We start from the raw sequence: 13,994 nt of genomic DNA on the forward strand, positions 1-13,994 counted from the left end.
TACTTAATTCAAAATCTTAAAACTTGTCCTATGACTTGAGTAACCACACAAAATGTGAAACCGTTCATGTGAACAAAATGCATGCCAGCCACTTAATACTATTTAGTCTAATGAGGTCAGTTGTTTTTGATATATCTGTGTTAAGTAAATATATCAATAATTTTTTATCTGGATTTCACATTTGATTTGGATCGAAATTTAAGTGCCTTGAACTGAAGCCTTGATGTTTGATAAGCTAGTGGGCTTTTGGTCATTTTTCTGTGATACTTTCCCTCATAATCTTATTCCTATATATATAAGCTCATGTATATATATGAATAAGTCCTTTAAAGGGTGACCCATTTGGGCTGCCCAAGGGGCCGTGCGGGACCTTTTAGGGGCAGCCCAATCGGGCCGCACATGGGCCCTATGTGACTGATTATAGGCGGCCCATTTTGGGCCGGCGTGGGGTCTCTAAAGACCCAATATGGGTAGCACTTGGGGCCCTATAAATATAAATAAATATACATATTTGGCCTACCCTTGGGGCCTTTTAGGTATGACATAGATCGCCCATTTTAGACTGCCCTAGGCCCTTGTGAGACATTTATGGGCTACTATAGAAGCCATACCAAGACAATAATAGTCCATATTAGGGCACTATGAGATAGAAATATCAAAGTCTTGAAAGGCCGATAATTCAAGTTTGATGGATTTTCACCACTAGCTGGTCGAAGAAGGTCCTAAATGTATTGGTCTATGTTAGTTGAATGCAAGATTGGAAGATTATGATTGGTATTTGGACTTGAAAATACCCACCATCATGGATAATCGAAGGTATTCATAACAGCAGTCAAGTACATGCAAATTCAGTACATTGTCCAGTGTAATGAGTTTTTGACGGAAACAATATCCTGCCAAAGTGGGCTCTTTTGTGGAAATCATTTACTCTATACATTGGATGTAGTGTACACGTGTCAAATGTCGGTACTAGCTGGCCCAAAGGACAGTAAATACTGGACGAGACTTTGTACGCTCGTGATAAATGACACGAGACAAATATTCAATTACTTTTCTTGTGATTGGTTAGTCGGTCCAAAGACAGACTTGCTAGTTAACGGGAACTTTTTTGTCTATGTTATTATTCTCAACAAGATGTCAATTGCAGTTAATGTTATTGTCCAAAGATGATACATTATTGTTGCGCCCGATGTCTTGCGATGGGTTTGTACTTTAATTTGCAATTCAGTTCCCTATGTGAGCTATTTGTCCTATTCTACAGCGACTGCACACGCGTACATCACCGTACAAGGGCATAAAATTCCCATCTCGAATCCCAATAACTTTCTGACATGGAAGAAAGATGTAATGATTGCCCTCGTATACTCAAATATTTGTTATGTCATGAGATCTGAAAACCCAGCCGATGGGATTAATTAAGTCTGTGCCCTTAGACATGTGGTGGCTCAACTATGGGGCTACTATTCATGTTAGTGTGTTTATGTAGGGTTGCCTCCATTGCCGGAAACCGAGTGCCACTGAAAGCTTCATTTACACCGGGAATGGAAACTCAGTAGAAGTGGTGGCAATAGGGACGTTTAGGTTTCACTTAAAATTTGGATGCTGTTTAGACTTGATAGAGACTTCCGTGGTACCGTCTTTTAGACGTAATTTAATTTCTGTATCTGTTTTGGACAAATTCAGTTATACTTTTCTATTCGGAAATAGTAAAGTTAGTCTCTTTTATGAATCAAGTCTAATCGGCACTGGCTCTTTATTAAGTGATAACAACCTTTATATACTTGATGTGGACGTCCCATCCAATGAAATTTTGCATACTAGTGCAAAAGGGGCCAAGAGGAAGTTAACGAATAAGAATTCCATTTCATTATGGCACAAAAGACTTGGGCATATCTCTCATCAGAGAATGGATAGCCTTGTGTCAGATGGTATTCTAGATCCCTTTGACGATGAGGATATTCACACTTGCATCAAGTGTATCAAGGGAAAACAAACAAAACCTAAGGGAAAAGGGGCCATTCGAGCTTCAGATATATTGGAATTGATTCATACAGATATATGTGGACCATTCCCTACAGCAACTAGAAATGGTCAACGCTACTTTATTACTTTCACAGATGATTATTCTTGATATGGCCACTTATATCTTATTCATGAGAAATCAGAATCTCTAGAAATGGTTCAGACATATAAAGCCGAAGTTGAAAATCAGCAAAACAAGCGGATTAAGACCATAAAATCCAATCGTGGAGGAGAATTCTATGGCCGATATAATGGTTCAGGTGAACAATGTCCAGGACCTTTTGCTAAATATCTTTCAGAATGTGGTATTGTTCCTCAATACACTATGCCAGGTTCACCCCACATGATTGGTGTTGCTGAGAGGCAAAATAGAACACTCCAAGATATGGTTAGAAGTATGCTTGTAGAATCGCCTCTTCTTATGAACCTCTGGGGCAAAGCACTCAAGACGGCTGCCTATTTACTTAATCGAATTTCAACAAAGGCAACTAAGAAAACTCCATATGAGCTTTGGACAACTTGCAAACTAAGTTTGAAATATTTACACATTTGGGGTTGTCAAGAAGAAGCACGACCCTTATTGCCTAATGAATGGAAGCTTGACTCCAGAACTATTACTTGCTATTTTTTTGGATATTCTGAAATGTCTAGAGGGTTTAAATTTTATGACCCCACTACTAGAGCCATTTTTGAGATGGGAAATGCTCATTTCTTTGAGGATGTTGAGTTTGCAGGGGGAGATAAAGTTCATTACATTGTCTTTACGGAAGAATTACAGGATGCCCTGATAGTTATTGTTGATGACCAATAAGATGAATTAATCACATTTGGCCCACCAACAAAGGCACCACTAATTCAAGATAATGCTTCATGCTCCTCTATTCTAGTTAAACAAACATCACAACCTCAAATACAAGTGCCCTTAAGAAGATCCACTAGAGAAAGAAAATCTGCAATTCTGGATGACTATATTATTTTTCTCCAGGAACATGAGGCTGATTTTGAGATCATGGAAGATGACCCTCTTAATATAAAACAGGCCATGCAGAATTTTAACTCTCAAAGGTGGATAGATGCCATGAACGAAGAAATAAAATCTATGGTTGACAATGACCTTTGGGATCCTGTCCCATTACCCGAAGGTAAGAAGCCCATTGGCTGCAAATGGATATTTAAAACCAAAAGGAATTCAAAGGGTAATATGAAAAGATATAAAGCTCGTCTTGTTGCAAAAGGTTTTACTCAACGAGAAGGCATAGATTATAATGAGACTTTCTCTCCAGTTTCATCGAAAGACTCCTTTAGAATTATAATGGCACTTGTAGCGCATTTTAATCTTGAACTACACCAGATGGATGTCAAGACTATGTTTCTTAACGGAGACATCAATGAGACCATATAAATGGTTCAACCAGAAAACTTTGAGATCGGAGATCCAAACTCAATGGTCTGCAAATTAAAGAAGTCCATCTATGATCTAAAGCAAGCTTCTCGTCAATGGTATCAAAAATTTCATCGAATCATTGTCTCTTTCGATTTTGAGGCAAACTTAGCAGATGAATGTGTGTACCATAAGTTTAGTGGGAGTAAATACATATGTCGTCCTATATGTCGGTGACATATTACTTGCCACAAACAATACAAACCTACTTCATGACACGAAGAAATTTCTGACGAGTCATTTTGAGATGAAGGATCTCGATGAAGCCTCATATGTATTGGGCATTCAGATATATCATGATCGCTCTCAAAATATCTTTGGTTTGTCTCAAAAGGGATTTATTGAAAAAATCCTTAAACGATATGGCATGGAAGATTGTAAACCTCTAGACACTCCTATTGCTAAAGGAGACAAGTTTAGTCTTGATCAGTGTCCGAAGAACAATTTTGAAAGCCAAGAAATGCAAAAGATTCCTTATGCATCAGCTGTGGAGAGTCTTATGTATGCACAAGTTTGTACACACCTAGATATTGCTCATATTGTTGGTGTACTCGACCGATATTTAAGTAATACAGGTATGGATCATTGGAAAGCAACCAAGAGAGTCATGCGATACCTTCAGAGAACAAAAGGACATGCTCACATACAAGAAATCAGATCAATTGGAGATCATTGGGTATTCCGATTCTGATTTTGCTGGATGCGTTGATAGCAGAAAGTCTACTTCAGGCTATATTTTTCTGTTAGCAGAAGGAGCTATATTTTGGAGAAGTGCAAAGCAAGCATTGATAGCATCTTCTACTATGGCAGCAGAATATATAGCATGCTATGAAGCATCAAATCAAGGCAATTGGCTGAAGAATTTTGTCACAAGCTTGAGAACCGTTGATGGCAATGAAAGACCGCTAAAGCTCTATTGTGATTATCAATCAGCCATTATGTTTTGCCAATAACAACAAGAGCTTAACGAAATCAAAGCACATTGATATCAAGTTCCTAGTTGTGAAAGAAAAAGTTCAGACAGAGCAGTTGTTTATTGAACATATTGGGACAAACTCCATGGTAGCGGATCCACTCACAAAAGGACTGCCGCCAAAGGTCTTTTATGAGCATACTGCTCATATGGGTTTAATACCTTGTGAGGATATGTAATTCAGTGGGAGTTTGTATTTTGATGTTCATTCAGTAATAGATATATTATGGAGTTTCTTTTCATGCACGAGTAATCTCCTAAATTTAAGCATGTCTGAACAAACTTCAGTTGATCTCCATTCAGAATCCAGAGGACTAAGTTGGAAATGTACACGTATGAATCACGTGTTGTGTAATTTCCATGCTACACATCCATACATGATCTATGTCATTCATTGAATTGGTGTATGTGATCATTGTTTGGGTTTAGTTACTATTAATGTAACAAAAGCCCCTTGGTTATATGCAAGTTTGTGATGGACGAGATTGGTGGAAATGTCTTTATAATGATAGTATGAATTTGAGCTCCTAAAGTGATGATATGAAATATTTTATTAACATATATACATTTTCCAAGTGGGAGATTGTTAGATTAATTTCTTAATCTATGGACAATTATATATATGTATGTATATAATTGCATATTGTTAAGCTATCAGTTATAAATCCCACTCCATATGTGATTCACTTAATGACGACATTAAGACATTTATAACAATAAGTGTTGTAATTAATTGTGTACAGGCTAAGCTTGTCTTAATTATAATGATGGGATTAATTAAGATAGGCTTAAGAGGCTTAAGTATCTCCTCTTCCTATAAATGGGGGCCAGGTCCTTGGGTCATAGGGTAATTGACTTTTCTCCTGAGCATCCCATTACTCAGAGAAACTTCAGGAAGTCATCCGGTATTGATCCAAAAGGCCTCCCCTGAAGATTGTTCGATTCAACTAAGCGAAGACGCGATGGATCGAGGTATGTTTTACATTGATTTACATTCACGTACGATCTTCATCATCCTTGAGAATCGATGCAAGACTCCTGCGGATCTAAACTATATATATAGTTTCACTGTGACACTAAAGAGTTATTTATTAATTTATTTTTTTATCCTCTCTCAAGATTGTACTTCATCTCATAGTATACTTATGGAGTAGTTTTGCACTTAATTCTTAATAGCCACGTTGAATAGCTTCAATGGTGCAGCTTTTGAGTTGTGAAATAGTTAGTGAGAATGTGGGATATATATATGAAAAAATACTAAAGTTCTACTACTAAAAACGAGTACCAAATAATAAAAGCTTTAACTAATATTTCTTAAAAGATTGTTTCATAAACACCCCAATGGTTAGCTTTAGTACTTTGAATGAAAAATATGATACATCTTAAGAAAAATATTCCAGGTATTTATTGTCTATAATTTGAAAACTAAATATTATCACATAAATAAACAATTTATATATAAAACTAAAGATCTATGAGTTTTTATAAACACTTATATGTTCTTATATTATATGAACATGCTAAAAAAAATAAAAATATTTGATTCATGCATATATATATATATGTATATGAAGTATTGATTTTTATATTTATAAATAAATAAGTTATTTTATATCCACAGGGATAATAAGCTATTTTTATATTCAAAGGGATAAATAAGCTTTGAATAATACAAGTATGTGTTCATGAAACTTAATAATAACATTAACCCACATCAGTTGATGTGTTCTATGATATCATACGCATCACATATATACATAAGTGATTCTCATTATATGTCATAGACATAGTATATATACATAAGTGATTCTCATTATATGTCATAGACATAGTATATATACATAAGTGATTCTCATTATATGTCATAGACATAGTATATATACATAAGTGATTCTCATTATATGTCATAGACATAGTATATCAACCTAATTAAATAATAACAATGAAAATATATAGCCTTGTGATACACATCAAACATTAGCTTCAGATATTCTAAGACAGAATTAAGTCATCAGAAAACCAAAATTTAAACTTTTGATAAAAACCTCAGAAAATACTAATCATTCATCCTAAAAGGAATGTACTAACACATATTTGGATCTTGGTATTATATCTCACCCCTTAATGTTGGTATATCTTTTGTGAGTAATTAAGTTAGAGTCAAAATTTTATATTTTGTGAGTCAAATATTTCCAGGTAGAAGTTTTGACCTATTTTCAGCATGTCTTACCTAGCACCCTATTTTCTCATGAATCCCTTATTTATTATTTTCTCTACATAATTTTCCAATTATACAAATCATAAGATTTCGTCCTACTGGATTGATATGGACACACCCTAATTAAACAACACATTTCAAGAGAATAAAAAATATTTAATCAATATAAAAAATAGTATTTATATGATTACATTATGGTATAGTATTATTCAGGTATGTTTTGAATAGGTTTTGAATTATGGTAAAGTAATATTCAGGTATGATTACATTATGGTAATGTAATATTTATATGATTACATTATGGTAAAGTTTTGAATAGGTTTATTCAGAACTCATGCTTAAAGACTAGTAATCTTTATATTCAGGTATGGTAAAGTATTATTCAAGTATGATTACATTATGGTAAAGTAATATTTATATGATTACATTACGGTAAAGTTTTGAATAGGTTTATTCAGAACTCATGCTTAAAGACTAGTAATCTGTGTATTATGACCTCATCATAATCCTCTAAGTCAAATCATTTATTCATGGAATGCATCATAATCATCACACATGCATTAAAATTAATACATATTTTATAAATAAACATGGGATAAAATATGGAACGGGTTATTGGCTTGGCAGCCAATATACTTCCATCAACTACAAATGTTGGAAGGATATGTGTGTGAAGATTCATCATATTCTATGATCTTTCACAGGTACAACCTTGGCCTTGATGTACATTACACCTCGGTAACTTATTTACATCTTGTGGAGGCTCAAAGAGATCAAGTTGCATGATGAAAATAATGTCTTCCTCTATTTCCCTCGGATTAGGGTCACTTCTTTATTTTCCATAAAATTTTGTATAACATTAAAATCTCCCATTATAGTTGAAGGCGTCTCTGTATTATTGAATTTATTGATGAGGTTATCCCATTCTATGTTCCTTAGTTCCCAATGTATGATCCGAGGGTTACTATCTTTACTCCAGAAACCCAGGATTTTCCCAGTCTATTGATCCCGACATGCATCTAGGCATGTTCTGTCTCCATATCTATTGATGTATTTTTCTATGGACAAGAGGTTCTAGGATACATACAATTTGGAGTTTATAATCCATATTAATATGTATAATCCTGAAACAGGTTTTGGCTTTATTTGCCCCAGTAATTCAAAACCAGGGACTTAGTTATATAAATCTGGGTGAGGGTAGCTTAATATTCTCTTAGGAGATATAGGATTTATGCCTAGGGGGGCAGTCCTTAACCAACTTTTGGGTTGGTGAGGATGGAGACTTCATATTGCTTAAGATTTACTTGGTGTAATATACTAGATCATCCCTATATCCAGTCACTAATGTCAATTCCAATTTCCTTTGATTCTAATGATTGATTTCTATGACTTTCTCTATTCTGTAAGAGGTTAGGTTGATGCGTATAATTTCTTCCTCTCAGCAAAACTTCCTTAAGCTCACATTTCATCAATGCCCATAGGATTGATGTCCATTAGATTCATATGATTCTTCTCTCGTTAACCCATTTGAAATTCATATAAAAATTTTCCCTTGTATATCTCTTGTAATCTCCTGAAAAGATTAAATATTTTCTGCCAATTCAGAGAGAAGTTCAATTTTTTCGATCTTCTCTTATGGAATTTTCCCTCCTTGAAGTCCAACATCTCTAGCGAAATCCACTCTACTCATCAAAATTCTTACACTGTAAGTCCAACTTTTCCGACTTAAATGTCTCGGGATGTTATTTTGAATTGGCCTATTGGTGTCTATTTCAATAACATTCCAATTTTCAAAAACCTTCAATATATCTTCCGTCTTTCTAAAATCAAGACTGCTGCCAAGTTGGAAAGTAATTATAACAAACATTTTTCTCAGGATAGGCCAGGAAAAATTAATATTCTGCCTTTTAAAAGTTTTTTAAGAAAAGCTTCCACTCTCTCAGATGTTACATAAAAGTAGATAGCTATATAGTTAAACATCTATGAATTTTAGATCTGGTTTTGTGTCTAGAGTGGGTTCGATGGGGAGTTTTCCTTTGGTCCATTTTAATATTTATCTATAACAGAAGTGAAAAAGCGTTTAAAATGTCAGCAGTAAATAAATAAAGCAACCAAGTTAAACTAGTTGACAATAGCCACTAGAACGCACATACTGACAGGATAAACAATATATAAAAGCAGATAATGCAGTCAAAGTATTTTTTTTTGAACAATAATGCAGTCAAACTATATAATCAAGGATATAGATGTAGCAAGAAAGCAACATAAGGAATTGATTGTGGACGTAGGAAAGTTATCTGTGGAAGTACCTGAATCTATCTCTTAACATAAATCAATGGGGGCTGACAGATGTGCTCAATGGCAGTGAGGCATTGATGAGAATCGCATTTGGGGGTTATTTTTCTTTTTCTTCTTATAATGTCAACTGCCCCTCCATGCTCTCCAATTATTCGTCAATTTATGCTTTTGTAGGAGACCTTTATCATCATCCTGAGAGCATTTTCTAATTCTTGTCTAATACCTCCACCCTTCTGGTAATCAATCTCTCAATATATATTGTGAATCAAGCCAGGGCATATTTTCAATCCACAAGGGAAAAGGCTTCAATTATTCGGCAAACAATTTTTGAAGTTTCACTACTGGGAAATGACCCCTCTTATGAAAGAACAACCTTACAGATTTTCAGCAGTTGAGACAATCTTAGAGAGGAGACATACAGATATTATCCATTGTAATAAAGCTTCTGATCGACCACTTTGCAGGCACTTTCTAGTCTCATTTTGCGTCTGTCTCTTTATCGCTGCATCTGGACCCATCTGGAATGAATTCTTCACTGATGGAGCCTCGCCAACATTTTGACAGTATACTTGTCCATTGACCCAATGAAATGGAGTTTTTCGCAGTGAAGGCAAGATTAGAGGGCTAATCAGTTTGTCTGTGGCTCGGTTCGCCATCCTCATTGACCCGAAGAATATTGTTAACGATGCTGTCCCTGGAAATAAATTCTCGCTGCGGATCAATGACCCAGTTTCCATCCGCAATAAATTTTATCTGCAAAAGATCAGAAGTAAATATATTATCACACGAACTGACAAAGATATATTATTGGTAAACTCACTCTCTATATCTCTATCTTTCCATCTGTCTCTCAGATGTACACAACTTCCACATAAAATGAGTTCACAAATGTCACATACAACTAAAGCAAAATAAGAAGAATAGAGAATCTGTCTATTTTCCATCAATGAGTGTAAGAATAAAGGTTGCAAAGAAAACCCCGATAAATTGAAGAATAGAGCTTCAAACCTCATAAACTCCGGGGTAAAGCCACAAGACGGTTGACCACACCGTAGCTTCCCTGAAGAGGATTTCAGGAAATTCAGAAATTAAACTTTAAAAGTTAAGTAACGGAGCATTTAATTTCATTTCTAGTCTGGACAATATGAAATTTTTTTATTGCACATAGAAATAGAATTACAGCACATGCAAGGTGGTAGATGCTTTATTAAGAAAGTTCCAGTGTATGAAGTAAATTTCCTAGGAAGCTTAAAATTACACAATTTTCTAATGAAAAGCGGAAACTGAGAGGCCAGGAGGAAGGAGAAAGCAAATAATGAATAAAAGGTACCCAAGAGGTAAAAGAAAGCTACCTAGTATTAGTAAAAACTATTATTCAAACATTTACAGGCATGATCTAACTTTAATACTTTACTTCGACTGGTGAAAGGGATCATGGACACATGTCGACTGGATGCGGTGATGGTACAGGACAGGACAAGATGGAATGTGTCAAAATCTGTTTTACTATCTTCGGCATCATTCATTTCATCCCACATCCTGTCTATTAGGCTTTACGAATGGATACAGAAAAGAATGGGTGAAGATGAGTACAGAACAATATCATTACTTTTTAAAATGTGTACATTGATATAGCAATAGACATAGACATTGAGAGAGTTGGAGAAATAGATAGTGAGATCACTATTTAGCCCATTATCAGTCATCTGTCATCATTCCTCACGTCAGAAAGGATGACTGATGGGGATGAGTAAAGGAATGCATGACAGGCCTGTCATGCATTCATGAACCCTACTTGAACATCATTTAAATCATCATAGAATGATCCATGAAACTCTAAACCTCTGGACTTGGAAGAATCATCCTTCAAGAAGAGGAGTGATTTATATGATTTAATAAGGAGTTGTGAAATCAGTGCCTTGTTCCGGCAAAATCCACGGTTTTAGAAGGTGTCTGACGATCCAATGATAGCTTATGCTGCCATCCATTGAAGCTCCCAGTAACCTCCACGGTTTCAGCATATCCCCGGTACTCAAGCAAGACCTACGATAATCCAAAATTTGAAGAACTGAATATCCAAACCACAATGAGTAGTAACAGAACAGACAAAGTTCTCCACGTAAAGGAAAAGCTAGAAAGAAAGAGAGATGGGCTTATTGACCTCCTTTAGACCCGACAAGCTTTCCTCAGCCTCTTGTAGTTCTTGATCTTTGCAGGAGATAGTGTCCTGAACTTTGTTAAGCTCAGATTCAAACTTGCCTTGCATGGCGAACAAGGCAAGCTGCAGAGGAAGTTAAAAATTTCCATCAAATTTCTTTTCCGTCACGCGGCATGGCTTTGAGAAATATACGAAGCAACACAAGAAAAACAAGGGCTGACAACCTTTTCTTCCTCTAACTGTCGCTTTAAGAGTGCCAGCTCTGCCTCCTTTTCCCGCTGTGTGAATTCAGAATCCATATGGAAGACAAAAATGATCAAAACTGTAGAATAACAGTAAAGTTATAATGTAAAAATGAAAGAGCTGTAAATTATTATACCAGTAGTTCCCTCAAGTGATCAACTTTAGCTTGATCCAGTCCTCCGGCGTCAACCTTCAGGGAGGTGGAAATAGCCTCAGAAAAGGAAGAAATAAAGATAAAATCAAGTAAAATAAAATCTCTTGGAACAACTCTTCAACCAGGTCTGAAGACGAATTTCCGTTGGAATCCACATCTGGAATCTCCGATGGTACCTCCGTCTTGCTATACAGAAGGCCAGATCTGAAAAAGAAAGTTTTGATTTTTTTTGATGTTCTTACCTCGCAATTGTAAAAAAAATTTAATAGTAAAGGATCGATTCAACTAAAAAATAATGGCAATAACGCGGGTAATCAAGATCTCCAATGGTTCAAGATGAGTTGAAAAGACTAATTTATAGACGAAGGCGTATTAAAGACTGTCCTACATCAAGAACTTATTTAAATCTGAAGACTCCCGTAATAGCATAACCTTCCATACAACACAAAGCAACATAAATTGAGCCATATTTAATATAATTTTCTCCTGAAAATGAAAATAAGGAATAAATTCTGGATAGGGTAAAAAAATCGAAAGTTAACCTGACAGAAGACCGTTCATTTAGATATGGAACAGAAACTTGGTAATCGGCACCTGTAAATTGACATATCACGGACGTGTATGACATAAGAACCTCAAGTGCAAAAGTGGAAAGATAGACAACCGAATGAAGGAAAAAAAATCTTGCCTTCATCATTCACATAAGGAATTTCTTGTATGACAGACTTCGTCTCAGAAGGGATTTCATTATCGCTATGAATGAGCACACTTACACCTTCTCGAGTATCTGCCATTCAGGAAACCAAAAATTGAAAACATGATCACATGGAGAATCTGAAGACGGAGTGAAGCAAAAATAAAGGAAAAACCAATGCACCACGATATCGCTTCAAACAAAGGATGAATCAGAGTCAACTTGAAAGTTTTTCTCATATACAGACTAACCAAAAACAAAGAAAAAAATGGGTTTTGCACCTTTAGTAGATTCCAATACACCATGGTCGTCAACACCTGCCACCACCTCAAACGAAGGTGCTGCAAATTCAAAAATTAGAGTTACGGTCAACGACAGAGCAACAAACATAAATGAACAGCGAGGGAGAAAACAAAAGAAAGCAGAACACCTCCAGCCGTATGACTCTGAGGATCCTGGGCGTTTTGACCTTCTGCCACAGTACACAGCTATTAAAACTATCGTCAGAGTGAGGCAAAACTATAAACATATACCTCGACCGAACATAGAATATCATAGAAATTATTAACCTATGGACTCTTCTGCAGAAGCTTTGCTGGTAAACTCCCCAGAATGTGAATCCTCGTCAGGGCTGATGTCTCCATTTGGCGGGTTCGCCAGAAGCTTAGCAATTCCCTTATGCCCTCGTCGTCTCACAATGTATGCAAGATCCTTCCTATAATTGATGAAAAATAGGAGTAAAGCATCTGTCAGGTGATTCGTACACTAGCAAACTCAATGCGAAAATTGATTTCGTAAGTACGGAATTTTGAAGAAAACAAGCCAACCTTCCGTGATCTAAGAGTTCTTTGGTGGACGGGACGTGGTGCTCGGGAAAACCCGAGACCAGAACGAACTCCCTAAGCTCATCGCAGAGTTCGGCATTACTCTTGGATGCCCTCGATTTTCTACCGGTCCTAAAATACCACAAAATCATTCAAAAACGAAAGAAAGCCGAGAGCGCGCTACGATTACCAAACAATGCAAGCCATTAAACCTCAAATCCTTCGCTGCGCAGACCAGTAGAAGAGTTCTGTTCGAGGGAGTCTGCCGGAAAGCCCACCCAATATGCGGCAAAGGGCGAGTCTTTGAAGGGAACGATGGCGGGGTCGGGAGACGGCAGACAGCCATGGCGAGAACCCACTACGGGAACGCTTCGACTAGAGATGGGTCGATCATAAAATCGACGGAGAGCCTGAGAATTCGAAGAACTAGGGTTGAATTCTTCTCTATCTACCCGCCAGAAGTGAGAGTGTTCGTCGTGTTCGATGTATGGCAGCGGTTTAAGCAGCAGAGAACGCGCGGCAGCCATTTCCTCTGCCAACTCTTCCTCTGTCCTGCAAATTTTTGTCAGTTTCTGAATTGCAAGGTTCAGATATAAATGCCCTTAAGGCCGTTTGTTTGGCCTTTTTATAAAAATGTACCAAGTGAAGATTCAGATTCATGTTATTAAAGTCAATTTATCTGATTATTACAAAGTCAATGAAGATGAAAGTATAAAGAAAATGCTATGGTTATCCGTCGGATTAATAACATAAATGTTATGGTTACATAAAAATTATTTATTTTAGAACGATTCATCTGAAGAACTGAGGCACGAGTTTACGAGAGGGAGGGAAGAGAAGGCAACAAAGTTAAGTGGCTTCAAAACCAACGCCTCGAGAAATAGCCATTCAAAAGATGAATACATGGGGATCAAAGAACCAATTGAGCAAAGTCTGATGTTTCCCTGATCAGCAAGCAGTGGATCCCCT

General features: G+C 36.3%; 1 protein-coding gene across 3 annotated transcripts; it reads right to left on the reverse strand.

Annotated features, from left to right (window-relative positions):
• Positions 1–9,232: 9,232 nt before the first annotated feature.
• Positions 9,233–13,570, reverse strand: LOC144715245 (5'-AMP-activated protein kinase-like protein). 3 transcript variants are annotated; one of them, XM_078590177.1, is made up of 14 exons: positions 13,238–13,570; positions 13,029–13,148; positions 12,771–12,916; positions 12,632–12,673; positions 12,483–12,542; positions 12,196–12,294; positions 12,050–12,101; positions 11,630–11,711; positions 11,490–11,543; positions 11,335–11,388; positions 11,114–11,233; positions 10,871–10,995; positions 9,961–10,012; positions 9,233–9,705 (listed from the first exon to the last, which is right to left on the reverse strand). In XM_078590177.1, the coding sequence occupies exons 1-14, from the start codon at positions 13,369–13,371 to the stop codon at positions 9,577–9,579; spliced, it is 1,269 nt and encodes a 422-aa protein (XP_078446303.1). In that variant the 5' UTR covers positions 13,372–13,570; the 3' UTR covers positions 9,233–9,576. The 3 variants fall into 3 exon arrangements, with proteins under 3 accessions (XP_078446303.1, XP_078446302.1, XP_078446301.1); XM_078590176.1 differs by having other exon boundaries at positions 12,632–12,670; positions 13,029–13,157; positions 13,238–13,569; XM_078590175.1 differs by having other exon boundaries at positions 13,029–13,157; positions 13,238–13,568.
• Between the last annotated feature and the right edge of the window lie 424 nt (positions 13,571–13,994).

This window comes from Wolffia australiana, chromosome 18 (genome assembly GCF_029677425.1).
Source record: "Wolffia australiana isolate 7733 chromosome 18, ASM2967742v1".
Classification (NCBI taxonomy): domain Eukaryota; kingdom Viridiplantae; phylum Streptophyta; class Magnoliopsida; order Alismatales; family Araceae; genus Wolffia; species Wolffia australiana.